This window comes from Gobius niger (genome assembly GCF_951799975.1).
Source record: "Gobius niger genome assembly, chromosome: 14".
In the NCBI taxonomy this organism is placed as follows: Eukaryota; Metazoa; Chordata; class Actinopteri; order Gobiiformes; family Gobiidae; genus Gobius; species Gobius niger.
The window spans coordinates 15,727,617-15,750,778 of NC_136865.1; the positions used below are offsets into that span (position 1 = coordinate 15,727,617).

General features: G+C 40.4%; 2 protein-coding genes across 2 annotated transcripts; both read right to left on the minus strand.

Annotated features, from left to right (window-relative positions):
• Positions 1–2,462: 2,462 nt before the first annotated feature.
• galnt12 (UDP-N-acetyl-alpha-D-galactosamine:polypeptide N-acetylgalactosaminyltransferase 12) lies at positions 2,463–7,578 on the minus strand. The gene is made up of 10 exons (XM_079571507.1): positions 6,787–7,578; positions 6,514–6,683; positions 6,023–6,212; positions 5,761–5,946; positions 5,465–5,582; positions 4,969–5,145; positions 3,802–3,933; positions 3,526–3,639; positions 2,781–2,936; positions 2,463–2,717 (listed from the first exon to the last, which is right to left on the minus strand). The coding sequence occupies exons 1-10, from the start codon at positions 7,140–7,142 to the stop codon at positions 2,580–2,582; spliced, it is 1,737 nt and encodes a 578-aa protein (XP_079427633.1). The 5' UTR covers positions 7,143–7,578; the 3' UTR covers positions 2,463–2,579.
• A 1,094-nt stretch (positions 7,579–8,672) lies between these two features.
• On the minus strand, positions 8,673–20,576 carry poc1bl (POC1 centriolar protein homolog B (Chlamydomonas), like). Its single transcript, XM_079570704.1, has 11 exons — positions 20,367–20,576; positions 18,130–18,569; positions 16,167–16,336; positions 14,745–14,934; positions 14,495–14,680; positions 13,842–13,959; positions 12,253–12,429; positions 11,348–11,479; positions 10,942–11,052; positions 10,560–10,712; positions 8,673–10,489 (listed from the first exon to the last, which is right to left on the minus strand). Exons 2-11 carry the CDS (start codon positions 18,513–18,515, stop codon positions 10,358–10,360), a joined length of 1,755 nt encoding a protein of 584 aa, XP_079426830.1. The 5' UTR covers positions 18,516–18,569; positions 20,367–20,576; the 3' UTR covers positions 8,673–10,357.
• Between the last annotated feature and the right edge of the window lie 2,586 nt (positions 20,577–23,162).

A 23,162-nucleotide genomic window follows, 5' to 3' on the forward strand; every position in this document is an offset into this window, starting at 1 on the left:
CTGATTTGTGTGCTATAACTAAATCATTTTGAACTGGGTCCAATTTGACCATATCCACCCAATGCCACAAGGGTTTGGAAAGAAGTAACAGCTCTTGTCTAATTTATTTCCAAGTGTCAAGTGTATCTTGTGTACCTTAATTAAGATGAATGATACAAAACTATGTAATATAGAAGGGCACAGGGCAAATTTGGAAGAAAAAAATAAAATAAAACACACACGCAGTATCCATTTACAAGTGAAATATCACTTTATTTACACTTAATTTAACTAAGACATTTATACAATAACATGATAAGGCAACTGGTACATTCATCAGCATTACTAGAGTGCATATTTCCAGCCAATCGCTGTAGTGTCCCACTGGGATCATTAATCATTTAATCATTACAACACACAAATGACAGTACTACAGGTCTTTATACAGGATCAAATCATCTGCTTGATCCATATGACATTCACATTGGTCATTAATGGGTGACATTAATAACCTGTTGGAGGAGGAAATCCCCACTGGTGGATTTTTATTGAACTGTATACGTGTGGCAGGTCACATTTGCATATAGTTCGCACCGATATGAAGGTTACGACAGCGGACAAGCAGTTTTAACAAGGAAACACGGATGGCATTGGCTAAGAGGCATGAGTGAGCGCTTTAGCCTTATTATGTTGCCTTGAAACTAATAAAGGGTTTTAGTCGATCACTTCTTAATAATTGGCAACATCCTCGGGTTAGGGGGGCACTTGGGGGGGCACTTACCAAGCGTTTACTCATGTGCAAAACGAGTTGTATGTGCAACAGCGTATCAGAAGCAGCAGAGTTGTTTTATGCTTCTAATACTGTAATAAAGGCGATTTCAAATGGCAAATTAGGTGCAACATGCCCACAAATAGCTAAATGCTATTTCCCAGTTTGCAGTTGGTATTTAGCCCTGGTCTTGATTAATGATTCCCTTTAAGGGCCAAAGGGTATGTGAGACAAAAAAAAAAAATCACGTCTATAGTAGCAAAGGGTTATTAAGAACCGCAGTACCACAGTATTTGTATAAATAATATTTTTATTTGAGCTAAATACAACTAATTCAAAGTATAGTTTTTGTGAGTCAGCTGTTTAAAGTATTAACAATCTCTTGCCTTGAGCACTTATCCCAAAAACCACAGTGCAAATACAAAGCATGTTTTAAGTGTTGTTATAATGATATTTCATCTTTGACTCAAGTAACTTTTGTCATGACCTTTCGAAGTTGATGTGAAGATGCTTTGTTGTTGTAACTTTGGGACAGTTTTCAGTGATGTTATAGTATATTGGGGTGTACACTGTTAATGCAAGTTCTTTTGTAATTAAAAGAACTTGCATCAACATCCATTGCCAAGGCTCGGACCAGCCGTATGTAAAGGTTAATGGAAATGCAAAGGTGGTGTAGCCTTTCCTCTCCCAATATCCTCTTCCATCTGCCTCTGCTGTAACAACTGTAAACGTGATTACTTCCTCATCATAAATCAATGGCCATGCAAGCCCATACACAAATGTTAATGCGAGAACGATTTGGACAGTCCAGTAGATAAGGCGTCCTCCAAAGCACAGCAAGAGAGCGAGGTGCTGATAACAAATTGGGCGAGGACCAGATTATCAATCATGCCACCATCTGGTACTCCAGCACACAGGAGACATCAAGAACGGTGCGCTCCTCCACGGAGTGTCCCCCGGTCCCTGTACACAGCCACTGGGACAGAGAGACTGATGGCATTGATCGGATCAGAAAAACCCACGAACTGCACTCACACAGGGGGAATGACTCCACGCTTGTGTGATTTCAATGTGCTGATGTGAAATTCGCACACTGGTTCAAAAATGTTGACTAGTGACTATGTGAAGTTAAGTTAAGTTAAGTTCTTATCATTGTTGCAAATGAGATACCAGTGCCTCCACATTGCGCCTTCCAGTCTTTTAAATTAGGCTGATTTCTAGCATGAAATATATATGTAAACATAACTGTACAACAATGTACAGATGAAATGGCCAGTGAGACATGCTTTCAAAATCTTCCAAACAATCAAGGAATGAGAATATGGACAAAAGGACAACGTTTGTAGCTCTTCTTCTTCTACATAGGCAGGGGAATGAGAGGTGAGTAAACAGTCAAATACTCGCAATAGGCAGGGAGACTTGCCCTATTTGACAAGACACTAAAAACTCCCTTCTCGAAGGAACAATGTGGCCCTCTAGTGGTGAGACACTATAATATTATTAAGCGACTTCATGGCACAATTGATCATGTAAGAATGCTGTTACTTTGCAATATTATTTTTTTCTTGCAAAAGTAAAAAAAATAATAATAAAAATAAAAGGAATCAATGTATAGCTAAGTCAGAAGTCCAGCATATTAGGGTCTTATACAGGTTATACTTGTATATATATATATTTAAAAAAAACATTCTTCTGCATTTTGATGGTGTTGAGCAACATCATCTTGGAAATCCTTCACAGTCAACAACTGAATTTTATGAAAAGGCCGCACAACAGTGACTCGCTGTTTCTGGCCCTCGAGTCAAAGGAAATCAAACTATCCTTGTCAACATTATGTTCGCTCTTCAAAATACCAGCGTTGGTGAGGAGTGTCAGAACAAGCCTGTAGTGATGGGGCAGGTGTCCCATTGTCAGTCTTGTCTAAGGCGTGGATACACTTCTGGCTCATTACATGGTACAGAGTTCCATCCTAAAACGTGCATATTGTTTAGATGAAGTTCAGTAAATGTACTTTACAAAGACAATAGTTTACCTTCTTCAGGATGAATTTCTGGTCAGCTGGTACAGGCAATCCCCTTTTTCGACACAGTTGGACGGTCAGGTAGGTGCTGATGTTGTCACCGGCCATGCATCCTGCAGGTTCCCTCGTATTATAGCGGATCTCTCCATCGGAGGAGAATTCAAAGAACTAATGCACAAAATACAACAGATTTCATCATAAAGTGATTTTAAATTTTGCAGTCACAGGAAATACAATGCCGGTGAAACGTTTGGAAACACTTTTTAATGTTTTTCATTTCAAGACTATTTACATCGCAGATTCTCACTGAAGGCATTAATCTATAAATGAACACATATGGAGTTAACTTTTAAACAAAAAAATGTGAAATAGATTTCACCTTTTGCTTTGCTTCAATCACTAGAAATAGTTTTGACTTCACAGACTGTTAAGTCATAACCATTACCATAAGGACCTTAAGGAAATTAAAGAAAAAAATATATATATAAAAAGTGTTTCCAGACTTTTGACGGGCACTGTATATCAAACCCAGCCTATTCGCAGAAAACCTTACCTATTTATTAGACATTTATTTTATGTATTGCAATTGTTTTAGCAGACCTTTATTTATATTGATCTCAGTACTCAGTGACAGCTGGCGTGTCTGTATTTACACTGAAGTCAACTTTATGTTATTACAAAAATGATAAGATGGTTCTAAATAGGAAAATAAGAAGAGCTGAATATATTTCATTTAATGTATTCCTTGTAGCCATACCTGATTTTGGCCCATGCCGTGACAGGGGTAAAGGATGACTCTTCCTCCCACAATGGAGTGTTCATCTACAGGGTTGTAGTCGAAACAGTAGTTTTTCTTTCCTTTATTTTTCAACTGTTGCAAAACACAACCACATAAATTCGGATTAGGAAAATGAGAACAGCACACATTTTTGCGTTAATAAATAGAATACATAAGCACATCTAAATTATTGAAACATGTGCCAATTAATGATCTAATTTCAATCTTTCTAATTATAGCACTGACAATTCTCACCATTCCAAACATGCCAGGCAGGTCCTCTGGAACATGAACATCGGGGTAAACGTTGTCCAAGTACCACCTAAAGTTCTTACAGCCGAGCCTCTCCCTAAGATTCCTTCGCTGTGTCACGTCTCCATAGGCCTCCTGTGATCACACACAAAAATATGGCCACATTTATATAGTTTCCCGATCACAAAGACTACATATTGGTCAGTGATTCATTGGTTTGTCAGTCAAGAGAAAATTGTCCCTTTAGCGCAAATGTAAATAACATTCTAAATCCTGGTCACTCGACAGTTAAAGGAGTTCATACACTTGTATTGTCTCTAAGCCCAGCAACTGAGGACTTGTTATCTTACTGTTTGCATTACTTTGGTCAAATACTATTGTGAAGGTCAACTGAACAATAAAGCTACACAGTCAACAGTGAATTGTGCAACTGTGCGGGTGTTACTGAACACCAACTGAGTGTTGCAGTCACACTGTATGGATTACAGGGGATAGAGAAGATCAATGGGATCTACAAAAACAAATTACAATTATTACAATATAAGCATTCTTTCATGTAAAAAGAAACCACTGAATCCTGCGTTTCGAGAATCATCTTACAGGGCCAGGTTGTAGAGTGGGCGGTGGCACACTCAGGTCCACAGGTTTAAGTGGGCACACCTTTGTTTGGTTAGAGAAGCAGATGGAGAAGCCTTGATTAGAAGCTTGAGTACCGTATATTGGGCATTTCAGGCCAAGCAGAGGTTGGCATGGCTGCCTCCTCTCCGGGAGATGAGTGCCACCTGATCTGTATAGTGAGAGCTCCTCCTCTTAACTACACTGTGGGGCACACACACACACACACACACACACACACACACACGCACACACGGGTTGGGCAGCCAGTGGTTACCAGAGCTCTGTGGCGGACAGCTGGGTGACACGGGTGACACTGAGTGAGATAGAGAGGAGACATGACACCAGTCACCCTGGGTGTGGGCCACTCACCTTCTCCGGGTGTCACTTAATCAGGGAGGTTCACACTGAGAGAGAGCCTGCTCATGTGTGGAAATGAGAGCTGAGCAGTGAAATCAGTTTTGTGACGGACACAGCTGTAATCAAACACTGCTGCACTGAAAACATTCACTTATTATTAACCATCCTGAAATCAAAGGGCTTCTCCACACTTACCAGTCGTGCATGTGGGTTTCGATGGTAGTACACTTCCTTGAACTCGTCCATCCAGACCTCGGCAGCTCTCACACTGTTAGCCAGGGCCTTGATGCGAGAGTAAGGGGCCTTTTTGGGGAACACATGGCCCACATGGGAGCACGGATGGACTTCAAGGCTGCCTCCGCACTGCCAAATCTAATGGGTACAAACCAGAAAAGGAGATTTAGCATGTTTCTGTTATTCCCAACACCAAGAGGAGTCTTGTGTGAGCACTTTAGCTTCATGAGAAATAAATGTTAGCTCAGCTCATTAGGGGTTCGCTACTTTTGAAAAAGCTAAAATTCCTTGCTCTAATTAAGTTATTTGGTGGTGTTTACTGTCTCGTCTTCCAGGGACTCTAATGGGAAACAGAAGGAGCCACATTGTAGGAGGATGCTGTGAAATGTGGTCAGAATATAGCTATGAATCCAAAATACGCACAGAAGAACAACAGCGACAGATAGATATTTCTCACCCTGAAGGAAAACTCCAGGTTTTCACCACCCCACACCTCCATCCCAGTGTCGTACGTCCCCAGGTAGAGGAAGTAGTCTTTCCTGACAGCAAACAGACCCCCTGCCATGGTAGGGGACCTGCAGAGAAACACATATCATCTTTAACAGGAAATGGAGAATTTACCCAGTGCATTATACTATACTATCATGTAATACATTATTGCCGCGATTTCTATATATTGTATGAAACCTGATTTATAATGCATAAGAAGTGTTGATTACTTGTGTTAACGTATGAACAATTAAATAAACACACCGTATGACATCAGTGGGGGAGCGTCTACGCTTCTGTTCATAATCGGGAATTGAATGCCAGGTAAACACCAGCCTCCAGTCAAACCCACCAATCTGAGGTTCTCCCGAGTTCCCCAGATATTGGAATGTGTTCCAGTCTATTACATCAATGACGGGACACACTACAGCACTAGGCTCCTCCTTGATCCTGTGTGAATAGACACATTCAGTATTAGCAAGAACCTATTCAATGCAATAAACTTGACGAAAACAACAACTCTCACCTTTGCAGCAGCGGCTCTAGCCATCCATCATGGCACTCGCAGTGACAGTCGAGGAAGGTTAAGACATCCCCTGTTGTAATAGAGGCCCCTAGAAGCCTGGCCCGCACCAAGCCTTCTCTTTTTGTTGCCCGGATCAGGCGCACTTTTTTTAAATTACTGATGTATTTCTCCAGTGGCTCCTTTAAATGTGCTATGTGACAAAAAAACACATACGTTAGGTTTAAAGTATTTCGACATATTGCAAAAGAAAATCACTTTGTGTAATCGTTGCTTCACAGGGAAGCAGACTATGGGTGTTGTTCACTCGTCAAACGGTGTGGTTTGTTGCATATAACAATAATTATCATGTTCTGCTATCTGAGGGTTTTGCGGACACAAATCTTTAGTTGCAACATACCGAGTCACATCATAGAGACTCATCCAGAAAAAAACCCCGCAAAACCACTGATGTAACTGACGTATTTTCTGGTAAAATGTAATTGTAAAAGCACCCTTTTCACTGTAGTCGTCCACAAGCACCACTTCTTTAAGCAGGATGTCAGGGGAGGTCTCCAGGACACTGTGCACAGTCCTCAGCAGGGTGGACCAGGCCTCGTTGTAAAATGCTATAACCACTGATGTTGTGGGCAAGGACCTGTAGTCATATTTCAAGTCTTTGCAGCTGAGCAAAGACAGAACAAACAGAAGAAGATGGACGTGAGCTGAAATAATGAATGATCGCGATATTTTGGAACAGCATATACTGTTAGGCAGGGGATACATACAGGGGATTCCATCTCTCAGCCAGTCTGCGATGTAGTGAAATTTTATCACTCAGGTAAATGTTAATTTGGTGTGCGTTAATGCTCTCCTCTTGTTTCTTCCTCTCTTCTTCGCTGAGTTTGAGTTTGACGGGTTTGCCCAGTTCACCTAGTGCGTTTAAGTCCAACGGGAGTTTCTCGTAGACGGGCTTCTTAAGATCTTCATCAGTCACTTCTCCTTTTACGCGTTCTTCCCTCGGGACTTCTCGCGCACTGACGTCCGCGGAGTTGTGCCTGGAAAAAATTAAATACCCCAGTAAAGTGGCACCAAAGAGGAAGAGGACTATCTTAGGTCTGGTTTTCCTTCCGCAAGCTGCCATCGTGTTGCGTCCTCTCTGGGTGTGGGGGCTCTTTCATGCCAGTGCTTTCATTTTGCCACGAAGTAAAGCGATGTCCTTGGTGCGAGTTGTAAAGCGCAACTTCCAGTGCTATGACAGACATCAGTTGTGTCGACACTTCTTCCTCCGCAGGCATAGACACTGTCTTACATCCACAAGTGGTCAAAAGGATTATCAAACGCGGATTAATGATCACATACAGGGATTAGCAAGCAAACCTGTAGGCTTCCAAAGATCTCCAAACTAATGTAGGTCAGACAAAACATCCCAAAGTGCCTTTTACGCGAGGCTTTAGTTACCACTTAGAAGCCATCGCGTGAGTCGTCTTCTTTTGTTAAACTTGTTAAAAGTCACGACAAAGCGCTGGAGCGGCCAGAAATGACTCAAAGTTGGCTGACGGCTTCATACTTGAACTTGATTTAACTTATAAGAGTCAGTAAATTACAAAAACATTGTGGCAACATCCGGATGTCAATTTCAAAGTAAAAGGCACGAAAGCAGCGGATCTCCCAACTCAACATAGCGTCACCATAAACTCCAAAGCTAATTCTGTCAAGGGGATTCAGAATGGAAGCATCTCTGGTGAACAAGACTAAACCTCACCAATTACATGCGATTCAAGTCGGTCGATTTCTGCAAGGCCATGAGCGAGACTTTATCAGCTTCTGCAGACAGCTGATTCTGGTTACGGGTCAGACTGCCCTTGATAAACCATCACCAACATTCACAAAGGGAATGCAAAATGTGGGACAAGTGGCATTAAACGGGTACTACACACAAACCTTTCCAAGGCCAAGATTTAATTGTGTGCTTTTATTTTATATAACACTTCACTCTTACGGAAGTGTAATATTTTTTGACAGTAGACACTTGACAAAGATAAAGTTTAAAGTCAGGTATTTCAGGTAGATCATTAAACCACCTCCTGTCACATGTATTGTTATGTCAAATAAAGAAAACGCCTTGGCTCCTGGTATGACTCGGACTTATCTTCTACTGTGCACACACTGAGACCAAAGCCCAATAACCTTGTAATAGGATGCAGTTATTGTAGCATTTTCATATCTTATTTTATGGTAATCAAACTATTTGGCTGATCCCTCGGGCTCTTGTCACTGACATGAAATCCTTGACACCAAAGATGAAATCTGACACAAAATGTATGTTTAAGCAAATTAAAATGATGAATAATTAAGGTGACTTTTTGGAGCCAGAAAGTAATATGAGTGGCACCTTTAATGTGAAAAGTACAAAGACAACAGGCGGGCCAGCGTGTAGTAATATATCAAGCTAGACTGGCCTTGCCAGTGTGTTCACGTTCTGCATGAGGACGTTTTCATTTAAGAGTTGTGTCATAATGGACAACAGATATGCACAACACATTTCCAAATATTGTTTTTTTTGTCAAGTTATACCCAGTATTAAGCCTGTTATACATTTGATACATTAGTCAAGATACTACACGTGGGTTTATTTATTTTCTGAAAAATACAAGGATATCAGCAGCTACATTGCACAAGTCCTGAAAAAATATTGTAAATATCCCCACGAGGCTTTCAAACGTTTGACAAGGAGCCACAATAAAAATGTAATACCAAGCTTAAAGGATTACCGTCAGCATTGTAGTGTGGATAGGTACGGGTTACCTGAGGTGATTTATGTCCCCTCCAGAATTGCCTCCCAAAGTGTTTGTCAACCACTAGGTGGCATCAAATTGCACATTTCCCTTTGCACTTGACTGAGGAAGCTGCATGTAATTGGTGTGTAAAGAAATGCAGACTTCATAGAACATGCGACATGTATTTTTGAAAAAAAGCACAAGAGAGATGTATTTTTCATCTGTGGTCTGTCATTTATTCCCTTTTCCCAAATATTTATCCCATTTTGACACAATTCTGCTTAGTATCATATAATCAACATTCTCTTTGCATGATCAGTAGTGTGAGAGGTGCTTAGTGCATTGCACCTCTAGTCCTTGGAGCTAAACATGTTGAAACATGGAGTCATATTGCATTCTGCGTTCTCTCCTTGTATCCTTTAACTTGGATACTGGTCATATTCATAATTACAAAGGACCACAGAAAAACAGTGCTCAGGAAGTCAACATCAAATACAGCTGCTGTCAAACAAACATACCATGGGTTACATTGCAGCCCTTCATCTGAATCCAGCAGAAACAACCACTGGGTTTAAGGAAAAAAATAGAGGGACTGTCTTCATTTTTCAAGTACGCTTTACACACAATGTGGTACATCCAAACAAAAGCATTCAAAAAGGTGCTTGGTTTAAGGCTTTTTGTGACTATTGAGTCTCTACTAGCCCAGTGATGTTTACAGCATTGATATGGATGGTGTTAACATACATGTTTTATGTGTGTTCATTAACATGCACTGTCCCAACCAAATAGACAATATTCACTAAATCGGACTTCCACTGGCACCATATAGTTTAACACGGGGACTTTGACAACAATTTCAGAAACATAATGATGGATTGGTCCAACCAAGTGTTCTTAATTTTACACAAGAATAGTTAACAACATTCCCGTCAGCCACTTAGGCCTCTGAGGCAGAATTGCACTTACAGTAGCTGCTTAAAGAATGCCTCAAGTCTTGTTCAGGCTGCATTCTAGCATGAAAATAGCTCCGAAGACACTAGATACAATTGAGGTGCAGTCTACTGTGACCGCGGTGTTCTCTCTTTTGCCTGCACGCATGATAGAGCTCTTACAAAGTGGCTGTAATAAATATACTGTTGGATTTGCAAAATATTTCTGGCACTTTCCAGGCAATTTAAGGCCAATCATCTGTCCATCACAGAACAGATTCAATTTAATAACAAATTATATTATTAAGGCAAAAATTGGTAGTGCAATCTTAAAAAAAAAAAGTCTTTAAAAAGGCACCAAATGGTCTCATAATGAAGCTTTCAAAATGATTTCTTCAATAATCATTGCACATTGTCTTGACTTCAAATGTTCAGGCACTTCTCATCGTTCACCTTATTCAGTTTCTGTTTCTCTTTCTCATGGTCTACATCCCCTTCACAAAATTTAGGGACATTTTTTGAAGGTGACTTTCATCCACTCTTAGTCTGCTTATTGCCTGCTGCACCAGGATCCGACCTGAGACACTTGTGCAGTGGAGGATACGTCCAGTGTAGCATAAAGTTAACAGTAAACAGAGTTGGTGATTGTTCTACCACTCAAACCTCCACTGCTGGTTTTTGTCTTCTGAATTACACCGTCTCATTTGGACGTCAGTGCGGCCCTCCCCTGTGCGGAACGCGACAATGCACATGTCTGACAGAGGGTGGTAGATGGTCCCATCCTGAAAGATAGACATAGATTCTTAAATATGTAATTTAGATGTAGAGTTTTGTTATGGGACAAGGTCTTACATCTCGGAAATCCCACAACATGGTGCGTGGTTTGTCTTCTCTGTCCAGAGGACAGTGTTTCATTCCAATAGAAGTCTGTCCCTCCAGGACTTCAGCACAGAGCTCTGTTACAGAGTTAAAGCGGATCTCCCTCTGAGATGTGTATTCAAAGTACTGACAAAGAAAAAGAAGGTGTCTTTAGCTATTACAATAGTGTTAACTTGTAATTATGTGCACCTAAAAACATGGAAACAATGTCTACAAGTTCATAGATAAATGGTCTAAAAAGTCTTTCAAGCTTCAAAGACAGAAAAAGAAACAGCAGTAGCTATCCCTATATTATACTGTAGTTAAGTCTAAAGAGACATATAAGAGAGCTTAAATTAACAACATAGACATTCACCTGGTTGCCCCCTTGACCATGGCAGCCAAACAAAGACAGGTGTGACCCTGTTGGGCTGTGCTCTGGGGCATTGTAGTCCAGACACTCTGACGGTAAGCCGGAGCTCCGTACCTACAAAGAGCACAACTCAGATTAACAGCAATAACAGGACTCTCTGATCATCAAAGATAAACCCCAGAAAAGCTAAAAGTAACATTACAATAATAACACTTCAAGTGGTTTTAAATATTTTAAAAATGTTACGAATGTATAATGGCTTATCAGCCTAATGTTACAATAAGACTGCAATCTCTGCAACTGCACTTCAAACTGTGTTTTGTTATTTCATATTTTCATTTTCAGCAGAACGTCCCAGCACTTTATCTCAGTGTAAAAGCCCAATATTTTAGCTTTGTGAAGAACTTACTGCGCCGTGCCAACCCTCTCTGTCCTCAGGTACGTGCAGTTCTGGGTAAATATTTTTCAGATACCAATCAAAACTGTTGCACTGAAGCTTGTTCCTCAGCAGCAGGCGATCTGAGATATCCCCATAATTCTCCTGCAAATGAAAGGATTCCAACAAGAGAGTCCTTCAATCAGTAAACATATTTTACACAAGAAGGCCAGACAAAGGTAACTACACAAACGCAAATACACTAGAAGACGGTTCTGTTTGTTCAACTACGCAGGGTGAAAAAAATACACCCTTCACTGTGTACTTTAGCACTGTCTGAAGTAATTGGGCCTCACACATGGTTTATGACTTCACAAGTATTGTAGTTAATGTCACTTTCCCAGTGTAGGAAATACACATAGCACTTATAACTAAACCATCATCGTGCCAGATTAAATGAAACATGATTGACATTGACTTGATGTTCAAAACCCCTCAAGCAAGTCATTTATTGTGTGATCAATGATCTCTGACATGAATAATGTACTTTTTCAGATGGGTGAAACTGAGAGACATAAATGTTGCATGGTGCTCAATACTCAACCTGAGAAGCACCACGCTCCAAACCACAGGCATGTCTTTCCACACACACACACAAACACACAAACAGGCCAGGCCAGACAACTACCATTTCATCATGCCCCAACATCATGAGCAATGAATGGAGTTCACTACATACCTGCTCAAAAACAGCTCAACTAGGACTGAGAGCAATGACATTACAATATTCTAGTACTTCTTCTCTTTTTATTTTTTACATCTATATCTGTAATGTATTATTTTAGTGCAATTAGAGTATCTTTTGATTTCAACCTCAGACAGCTGGATATTATAAAAAATGATCAAAGAGCTTAGAAAACTTTCTGAACCCTTCGCACCTTTTTTGCTGGAGGGTTTCTCTTGTAGAAGTGTTGCTTATACGAGTCCATCCAAACCTCAGCAGCTCTCACAGTGTTTTGGAGGAAGTTTGGTCTGGCATAAGGAGCTTTCTTTGGGAACACATGGCCCACGTGAGAGCAGGGATGGATCTCCAAGTATCCCCCACACTGCCAAACCTGAGAGAAAACAAACCGCATATCAAATCCTGCAAACCTAGAGTGACATGACTGTACTGGCTGAAATCATTGCTAAAACATCAAATATCAATAATATCAATAATAATAAAATAAAATTGTTACTGAGACAATTGTATGAAAAAGTACAGGCGGATAATTTGTGAACCACTCCCTGATGTCAAACAAGTTCCCTGCCCTTTACACACATCATGAAACAAGCATGTGGCAATTGACATATTGCAGTTTGTACAGCAAATAAAGTGAACTAATCTGTATCCTGAAACTCTAGTTTGATCTTACCCCATAGAGTAACAGTTGTTAGACATAACTATTTAACTGCTACTATGCGTCTTTGAGTGTCCAGAAAAGCACTAATCTGTGTATGGTTCATTCAATCAAAATAATTGGTTTGTTTTATTGTTGTCTTTATTTGAAAACAAAATGAGTAAATAAAAAAAAATCAGACATCTATAAAACTGGCATTCTTCTCATTTATTTACGTGTTGTTTCTATATTGTTGTTGTTTCTATATATGTGTTATATCTATAAAGCCCATGTGGAGATCTTCTTATTGTGGGATCTTTCACAAAGATTTTATGCAGACCAAGAAATTAGGCTCGAAAATAAGGAGGCAAGCATTACAACACTTTTTGTTTCGTGTTGCAACTGAGCTATGTGCAGTCAAGCGGAGCTTCTTTACAAGCGGGTTTGGTGGTTCAGAAATGTGTCATGTCTGAAGGTAGCCTGCCTCTAATCGCCATGGGCCTGATGTTCCTCCGTGGCATGTGCCTATAACGATTTCATGACACAAAATGTGCAAAACTCAAAGGGTTTCACACCGGGCTGGCGCCATGAGCGCGCAGCTCTTTACGCACCACTGGACATAAAGCTTTGCACAGCAAGTCCCTACGAAGGTGTGTTCAAGTCCAGAGCAGCTGCTTCCAGTGACCACAAGTCCTTAGCGCATCAATAAAAACTATAAAACAAACCAATGATTTGGATTTTGAATTGAATTTTATTTTCAAATGTAAAAACCAAAGAACGAACCATACACAGATTACGGTCTGAGCTCAGTTTGCATCACAACCTTGCTGTCAGAATTCAATGAATGCTCACTGAGTAAACTCGGTGAGCATTAAAGGGACTATATATATATAAACTTGCATCTAGCCCCTTTAAAAAACCTTGGGAGCTACACAGTTGTGCGGATCTTTTATTTCTTTATTATTCCTCTTTCTTTGATCCTGCACACTGACTTAGACCTGTGGATGTGCGTGTTTTTACCCACAAACTAAGTAGATTTATACAACATTTGAAAAGATCCATTGGGGGATGAACCATACCAAGTCGCTAAGAAGCACAGATACTGTAAACGTCCCAAACTTTGTTATAGAAACGTGAGAAAAACTTACCCTAAAAGAGAGCTCCAAGTTTTCTCCTCCCCACACCTCCATCCCCATATCATATGTGCCCAGGTACTCGAAATAGGCCTTGCTCACAGCAAATAAGCCACCAGCCATTGTGGGAGACCTTTAATCAGTGGAGAAGACAATAGGTCAAAGTAGAAATCTGCAGGTTAGGGAAACAAATAACATGAAAAGAAAGGGGGAAAAATGCATGTGTCATGAAATTCACGATAAAATCACATTTAAAATATATTATTCTATGTGTTCTTTATTGATACACCTATCTTTGAGTGTAACAGCTTAAGAAATGATAATGAAAAATGTATCAAATTGCTGTACATGTTGATATAATCCACAAGATCACGACACGCACATCCAAATCTGAGTGGTGTGCAAAAGTCAAAAGATCAGACTAACATTTTTCTGATAAAGGGCCAATACTGCCCGAAACATCACATCTTGTGGTGCAAGTAATAAAATAACTCTTTTGGGAGCTCAAGCTGTGTAGAGTCATCAGCATAATCAACAATTCATCTTGTGTACTACAGACATCAAAGTCCGATATGTTTCAAGTGAAAGGAGGAGAGTAGTGCCATTTGCCCCGTGCCAATCTGATAAAGTCGTTCATGAGAGCTGAACCTAAGGTGCCTGAGTGTCACCTGATGGGGTCAATGCGGGACTTGCGCCTCTTGCGTTCCACTTCTGGGACCGAATGCCACTGAAAGGTGAGTCGCCAGTCGAAACCACCGATCATTGGCTCATCAGTCTGCATATAAAACTCAAACGTGTTCCAGTCGATCGTGTCAATAACTGGGCAAATGACAGTGTTGGCACTCTCCCCAATCCTTCAAAATGAAAAGGAAAATTAGTTTGTTCCAAAATACACAGTAACTGATTTGGGGAACGTACCTTTCTAGAAGTGGCTCAATCCAACCTGGGACACACTCACAGTGGCAGTCCAGGAACGTCAGCACGTCACCAGTGGCGTAAGTGGCACCGATGAGACGCGCTCTCACCAAACCCTCTCTTTTATTGGTGCGGATGAGGCGAACACGTTGCAGATTACTGATATAATCCTCCAACTTGGACTTGAGATACACTAAACAACACACAACACATGTGCATTTACAGGTAATTATATTTTTCATTGTTCAGTACTTTGCAGAAATACTTTACTCCAGAAAATATCTTTGCTAAATTATGAACAGATAAAAATGAGGTGAAGAGGGTTTTAGAATATGCACTTTGATTTTCCATGTTTAATAAATTTTCCGTAGCAGACACTAGCAAATATAACCCACAAGGCCAAATGAACATTGTTCTGTAATGTTCATCAATCGTTGCGCGGTCGATCCATGGAATAAACTAGAGGACATGTATGTAGCAGCTCGCTGGAAAAAAGAAAAGGTATTAAGAAACTATGCCGAAGAAAATGCATAACTGCAAATTTAAAGTATCAACGTCATTAATTTATTTTTGCTTTGTTCTCTTTTGTGTAAACTAGACTTGCAAAGACTGTGTTTGAACATGCAAGTTATTTCTGTGACTTACGCAGACATAACATTGTAAAGAAGTATTTAATACGAACAGCAAAGCAATGTCTGAAACAAAAAACAGTTATCAAGGAAAGAATGAAAGTGAGAAAAGGGTAAGCGTTTATACTTCAGCTTACTCCTTTTGAGCTTTACTGTGTTCCTTTTTAAATCACTGCAAATTATGCCTGGTTTTTTTTTAGGTCTTTTTTTTTTTTAAATAGCTCAAAGAAATGAAGACATTTTTCAATTCATGTCATTCATTCAAAGAAACTGATTAGTATTTTCACGGAAAAGTAAGTGCCACAAACCCCAAAAGGTTACGGGTACATTCCTGAACACCGGCTCAACCTGAATATAAATAAAATGTAGAACAGTACAAGTCAAACCAGTTGTGCTTCTATGAACTCTGACTTGTTGAAGACAGTTGTTCCACAAAAAGAAACAGGTCCCCCTTGGTTGTGGTTGGGGAGTGCCATGTCACGCATTCTCTTTGGTCGGATGAGAGGAAGTGATGTCATGGGTGCACTGAAGTCATTCTTACAGAGTAACGTCTCTACTACACAGACAGCCTGGCACAGACCAAAAACTCATTTCATCAATGCAGGCCAGACGCTACACCCAATATTCAGTTTCCAAGACGTATAATGTATCATTTCAGCCTGTGCCGACCCAGTTTAGCCTCCATTCACGAATGAAGACGTGGAACAAGTCAAAAGTATGTCACATCTCAAATGTATCTGTTTACAGATTGGCCCAGGTTTATTCTTCAGAGGTTTCACTGTTAAAAAAGACTCACCTCGATCACTCAAGTCATCAATGAGGATAATCTCCTTTAGCAGAATGGCTGGGGTCGTCTCCAGGACACTGTGAATGGTCCTTAGTAGAGTAGACCAGGCTTCGTTGTAAAAAGCTATGATCACCGAGGTGGTGGGTAACCGCCGATAGTCATACTTCTTATTCTGGCATCTGAGAGACATTGACAAATTGGAAATTAGGGCTGCACAATAAATGGCAATCGAATAAACAACACAATTTTAAGGGTTTTTATTTTATTGCAAAGACTGCAATATAACTGCTAGCCGTGTAGTGCTCGCTCACATGATCCTTGTATTAGTTCAGCAGTTCATACAGTGTATCAGCTTCTCTCAAATCTTAGTGCTTTAAGAATTCTTTAAAAGAAGTTGAACTGAATCTTTGTTTTAAAGCAGAACTAAGTAACTCATGTCCCTTGAGGCCATATGCACCACTGCAGGTGTCGTAGCATGTTGCCTTTTTTTACTCATTAATTGTCCATGAGAGTAAATAATGCGCTGACAGAAAAGATATTGTACATCCAATTACACAATGGAGATATTTTTTTTTACTCAAACTTGGCTTTAAATACTGTTTAAGCGGTGCCAACATGCAGTTAGCTTTGCCCATTAGCCTGTTAGCTTATTTGTAATTCCATTAAGGTGTATTGCGCCTCTGACCCAGAGGCAAGAAAGTTGCAATTGTGGTTTTCTGGCCAGAGACACCAGGGGGGATGAAAGATCCCCCAATCATTCCATTAATACTTGTATTACCCCCAGAGGGACTACGAAAAGGATTTATTATCGTAAACAAGTTACTTAGTTCTTAGAAAATTCAATCGCAATACCAAAATTGCAATTAGGTTTTACCCAAATTGTGCAGCCCTACTGAAAATTTAGTCAAAAATAATTTGTGAAACTAAAAATAGTATTTGTACATTTTGTAAATGGACAGAGGCATAACAACAAAAAAGATGCATGTCCTTAATCCAGATGGCAGTCATTAAATCAATAAAAAGCTGCCGAGGGGTGGGGGCGGGTTACACCACTGAGCAACATACCACAGCACTGCTAAGAGAGGCTGAGGAAACTAGAACAAACAGACAAAAGGCCAGAACTGACACTAGAAACTAAGCGGAAATGTATCAAAACATAAAAAGAAGGAAGGAGTACAAACTGTGTGCTATGAATCGGAGAGCGAGTTTAAATGAGCCGGTCCACGACGGACAGTGTGTCCAGGCGGCGGCTTCATTTGTAGCAATGTTAGTCACCTGCCATAGCTACAGCCAAAGAATTCAGGTTTGGACTTTAACTCATTCAGTGCTCTTCAGCAAAAAATACATTTACGCACAATTTTACAAATTTGTCGTGTACAAAATCGAAACCACATAGTGATTTTCAATTTCTTTTTCAACTTAGTACAGATTTTGTGTCAAATGGTAATTTTCCTCTTCACCATAAACTAGGATTGTTCACTATGAACATTTGTTACAATGTTGTTAGTCACTTAGTTCAATTCCTCTAATTAAAACAACAGATTAAAGCATGTACAGCTGAAAGCGTGTTCCAGCCAGGGGAAATAACAGGTCTGTCGTCACTGATGAACACTACATCTGGAGCTCATTATGGAGTAAAGGGATCGTGCAGCAGAGAAAGCCATTCATAAGAGTGTGCTTTGAGCTGTTAGCATGACCGCACTGACAACGACTGTTTGAGATAAGATAAACGAGAGGAAGAATGGTAGCTAAGTCCAGCTTTACTCAGTCTGGCAGCAGTGCATTATGGGAGCCATCATCCTCACTTTGCTCCAGTGAAAGGCTCAGCATAATCTCCACTTGAATATCTGTGACAGCGTTGGTATATTTTCTAAAGCCTGATATAGATTAACATTTGGTGAGAAACACTCCAGAGTTTGATTTGCAGAAAGACCACGTCATAACTCAAGGCCTTCCCACTCCTCGTACTCACTCACTCATCCTGTTGTCCTGAATGTGTCTGTGAAGGGAGATTTTTTCACTGACGAAGATGTTGATAGCATAGCGCTCCACACTGTCCTGCTCCTGCTTCTTCTCCTCGGGGCTGAGGTTGGGGCGTGCAGCCCGGCCCCACTCGCCTGGAGCATTGCTGTCCGGAGAGGGTTTAAGGTACACGGGTCTGGACAGGATAGCCTCCACCGCTCTCTCCTCCAAGACTACTTCCCTGGCCCGTCGCTCCTCTTCCAGTGCCAGCTCATCCTCCTCCCCAGAGTCAGGCAACGATGAGCGGGCCAAGAACAGGTACCCGAGCCACAGCAGCCACAGTAGGAAGGTCGCTTTAGCCAATACCCCCAGTTTTCGTGAGAATCGCCCCCTCATGGTTGAAATGGAGGGTGACGTTTACAGGCTGTGTGTCCTACAGGACACAGGCTTCTGGAGAAAAGAAACAGAAACATGAACTCAGTGTCTTGTCATTAACCGTTTTATTTTGAAGCAGCAACATTGTTAGAAGACTTAGAGCACTTCACTCTAATTATTGCACGAAACTACAATCACAGAACATTCATTTGTGCACTTCTTACATTTGTGCACTAAGTAGATCAAGTAAGTAGTTCAATGGTGACTTCAATATAATTGCAAGCTTGAGGCGATGTTGAGACTGATCTTATAAACTAATTTTAAGTTGAGGGCTGAGGCCCACATAGCACAAAGAAATGTTAAAATAAGTCAACAAAACAAAAGACTGTTTTGTCTGCTCTCTAATCGTCCTATTTTCTCCTCTTTTCAGGACAAGTGAGATTGTTTAGACTACATTCAGCAGAGTAATTAAAGAGTAATTATATAAAACACATGTCTTTTGTGGGCTGTGGTCAATTTAATTTGAATAGGATAAGCATAGTTTATTGCATCAACGACACTGAATGTGTCACACTTAAAATATCTTTGATAAATGAATAGGTTAGCAAGTCAGATTACAGATATGTGGCTTTACTTTAAAGAGGCTGGGTAAGTTATATTTAAAAAGGCAAAGGCACTAATTGATTAATTAAAATTACACATGAACTCATGCTTATCATTGATGGCATGGATGGCCATGGTACAGAGGAATATTGCAACAGTAGTTGTACAATGGCTGCATCTTTAATGGCATTACGTAGAACACTCTGAAGTCAGACAGAGAGAACTCAGTTTCTTTTATAGAAGCACCATGGCTCTTTCACTGGCTGCTGCTGGGCTCGGGCCAAAGGACTGGGGAGTCCTGAGGTTACAAAATGGAGACGCCCGCAAACAAAACCCCCTTTATTGGCTGTCCATCACACCTTGGACTCTCTCTAAATCTGATAGCCTTACTGGGGAGCTATTTAGATCAGGAACAGCTTTTGAACACAGTGGCACCCTCAGCTGTGGATGTTAAGTCTAAAACTTTGGCCACTTTGACTATATTTCCTCCATTTCTAAGAAGTGATAGTACTTGTACTATAACACTTGTACTATAGTACAAGTGTCAATAGAACAGCAGTAGATTGTTCTTTAGAGTGTGAAGCGGATATGGCAGACGGTAACAAGAAGCAGTAGGCTACAACTGGTTACACAAACAATAGTCCAAAAAGTAAACCAAGTATTCAAACAAAGCAGCTTGTCTTTTCACCAGAACAGGATCCTCTTCCCTTTATCCTAATAAGCACAGATTACTCTATCACTACTGACACAACACGTTTTCAAAGCTGTAGGGCATATGAATGGGAAGATAGATCTGACAAGGGTCTGACAAATCTAGTTAAACACTCATGACAGTCCACAAAAATCTTTCAAAGTAATATGCGACATGAGTGGGATTGTGTTCAAGCCTAAAGCCAACCCAATAACCAGCAGACGATTGACATAGGCTACATAGTATTGAAAGCACTGCAACAAGTTAGCAGCCATGCTTACAATGTTAATTATTAATCTGCGCATGTACGGAAAACAGCAACAGGTTATCATTATTCTGTATAGTTCCTGACTTCATATCAGCTTTAGCCACGGCAAAAATAAAATAAAATCACGAGTTCTTGAGGCTTCAAAAAAAGAAAGACTCATTTATTATGAAGGAAATCAGGCGCCATACCACTGACATCGCCTACGAGACACTCTAAAAAGTTGACAATATCGGAACAGTGCGCGCACGCCGACTCAATCTTTCATAAGTAAAGTAAGTAAGCGAAACGGAGACGACTAAAGTGCTCGTACCGTGTCGATTTGTTACATGTCGTGGAGTTCCTGGATGTGTCCGTGTCGTGGGTTGTGGGTTGTATCCTCTTCGCGTGCTTCACCTCTGGCTTGCAGATGTCAGCAAACCCACATCCTCCTCTTCTACTTCACCACCGCGCGGGGCTGGACGACTCTGCCCTCTCCACCAGCGCAGCGACGGCGACATAAACACAAACCACGGCCTTTCCGGTCAGGCCTTCCACAGTAATAGTTTTCTTACGTTTGAAAAAGAAACAGAAACTTAATCGCTTCCTAAAGTCGGAGATATTCTATAATTTTTATTTTTTTATTTTTTATTTTTTTGAGCATATATTTTTTGTGTGAAAATTTGACTCGTGCATGTTAGTGTAAAACAAATATCCAGACAGTTACAATTAAAGCAATGAAAGCATTAAAGTAGCTTTCATTGCTACTGAAATAGGTTTTCACAAACCTATTTACTTCTATCCACAGTAAATAGGTTTGCATTGCCCCTTGATTTGTTGGTCAAAGCCTAAGCCTCTCTGTGTTTTTGCTGTGTAGAAGCCGACACTGTTGGCTGCAACTTTTCCTCTTCTTTTCTTTAAAGATGCATTATGCAACTTTTCATGCCAAAAAAATAAGTTTTTATTTGTGATTATTTTACATTATAGTGACCCAGCTGTTGTATGAGAGGTCAGCTTGGCATCTTTGCTTTCCATCACAGTGGTCTCTACAGCTCTCCAGAATCAATTGTTTTGTAGGTTTTCTGGCGAGAAGGTCCGTCAGCAGCGAAAACCTTCCAAACAATTGATCCTGGAGCGCTGTAGAGACCACTGTGATGGAAAGCAAAGGTGCCATGCTGGCCTCTCATACAGCCGTCGGGTCACAACAAGGTCAAATTTGCACAAATATTAACTTTTTGTTTCACATAAATTGTTGAATAATGTGCCTTTAAGAAGGCAAAGTCTAAGGTGACTCTGGCACACTAGCAAAGAAAAACAAAAAAGGACCAAAACAATAAAACAACAATATTATTATTGGCTCTATGGTTGGCCTACTTAACAAAATGGGCAGTACAAGTCTTGTTATTCTATCTATGGTCTATGTACACAGTCGTCCCTAAGGGGGAAGCAAACTAGGCATTTGCCCAAGCTGAAGGGGGCCCATTATGAGACATTATGAGGGTTTGTTAGCAGCAGTTCTGAAAAGTAATGTTTCCTATTAAATATACGTAAACGCACAAAATGATAGCTTTTTCCACACATTTGAACAGTTTCTCCTCTGTTCAACGTTATCTGATGTTGGACATATTTTTGTCTATATAGGCCTTAAGGTTTGTTCTTTTATTGGCTTTCCTCCTATCTATGAATTTTCTTATGTGTGCATATTTGGGACCACACAAGCCTGGAGTATGCAATGCGCCAGTGCAGCCTGTTGTCAGCCGGACACCTGCACTACTTGGTCCCCTGCCAATGTCTTTTATTCCCCCCTGTTTTCCCTATTCCTCTCCTCCTCTCTTTCTTCTCCCCAGTCGAAACCAATTGACACTTCACTGTGTATCAGGCTGGTGTGCCCCCATCCGGAACTGAAAGGGGTCCCATTTCCCAGATAAGCATCTCGGGCCTTTCACTTTTACAAGGAGGGCTCTTGTACAGGTCTTGCATTTGAACCTTTCCCTCATTCATACTGCAGTCATTAGTGTACAGATGGGACCTTCTCGCCATAATGTGAGAGACTGACAGCTGAAATTGTGCTCTCAGATGAAGAATTAGAACATTTTATACAATGAATGAATGCTGAAATTGCAATATATAAAGTTACTTGCACATGAAACCAAAGTCACCTAATTCTAAGAGGTTTTGTCCAAATCCAGTGTTTCTATCCACAGTAAATAGGTTTGCATTGCCCCTTGATTTGTTGGTCAAAGCCTAAGCCTCTCTGTGTTTTTGCTGTGTAGAAGCCGGCTCAGCAGCTGCACAGATTATGATTGAAATCTCTCTCATTTGAAGAACATGAGGCGAGCGGATTTGAAGAATGCCGTCAGTGAGAGTTTGCCCCTGTGCCATAAACAGGAGGATTATTGTGAGGGGCAGTTCAAGCCAGGGGCGCCATCTAGTGACGGGAATAGGTGTGTTGCATGTGCGTGCAGTTTTTCTTTTCTTTCTTTTTTTGCACATTCATTATGCCATAAACATCCCAACATCACTTTGTGAAAAATGAAAAAAGAAGATATAAATTATAATCTTTAAAGCCACTTTATATGACGTTATATGTCTCCACGGCAGAAGAGCAACGATGTAAAAATAGGCATTAGGCAATATAAACAAAAATGACACAGACAATGCTTTTTTGTGTGGAAAAACAGAGTGTTTGTAAGAGACTGTGGAGGACTTTTGGAAGAGTCAAACCTTTTGACACAAGGGCCGAATAGTTGTTTTTTTTGCACCTGATGGGGGTCGGCTCAACAGCAGTTTGGGGTAATACAATTTACAAATGGACTATCTTAACAACATGGAGAAAACATGATTTAGAACAGTTGTGTTTTGACCAAAGCATACACATTTAATGTTGGTAGAGGTGTTTTTCATAGAACTGATCTAAGGTTGGTCACACCTAAATGCTTTGGGAGTCATTTTTATATATATATTTACAAAGCATGACAATTTCTATCATACAATTTATATCATACAGTTTGTCGATATTAAGGTCCACTTTGTAAAAGGGAATCCCCAGAAGCGCAATGCTCATGGACTGGGACCCACAATTAAAATATACAACCAAAGTGCAGAAGCAAAAGAAAAGAAGAATTACAAG

Bases quoted from the DNA above. Each gene is read 5' to 3' on its own strand.
- poc1bl (XM_079570704.1), bottom strand. From the start codon at position 18,515: ATGAGGGGGCGATTCTCACGAAAACTGGGGGTATTGGCTAAAGCGACC. The intron at 14,935-16,166 runs GTGAGTCTTTTT...TGTGTTGTTTAG, and splicing joins TGATGACTTGAGTGATCGAG to TGTATCTCAAGTCCAAGTTG. The intron at 13,960-14,494 runs GTGACACTCAGG...CACTGATTAAAG, and splicing joins TCCCGCATTGACCCCATCAG to GTCTCCCACAATGGCTGGTG.
- galnt12 (XM_079571507.1), bottom strand. From the start codon at position 7,142: ATGGCAGCTTGCGGAAGGAAAACCAGACCTAAGATAGTCCTCTTCCTC. The intron at 6,213-6,513 runs GTGCTTTTACAA...TTTGTCACATAG, and splicing joins GGACGACTACAGTGAAAAGG to CACATTTAAAGGAGCCACTG. The intron at 5,146-5,464 runs GTGAGAAATATC...TGTACCCATTAG, and splicing joins ACCTGGAGTTTTCCTTCAGG to ATTTGGCAGTGCGGAGGCAG.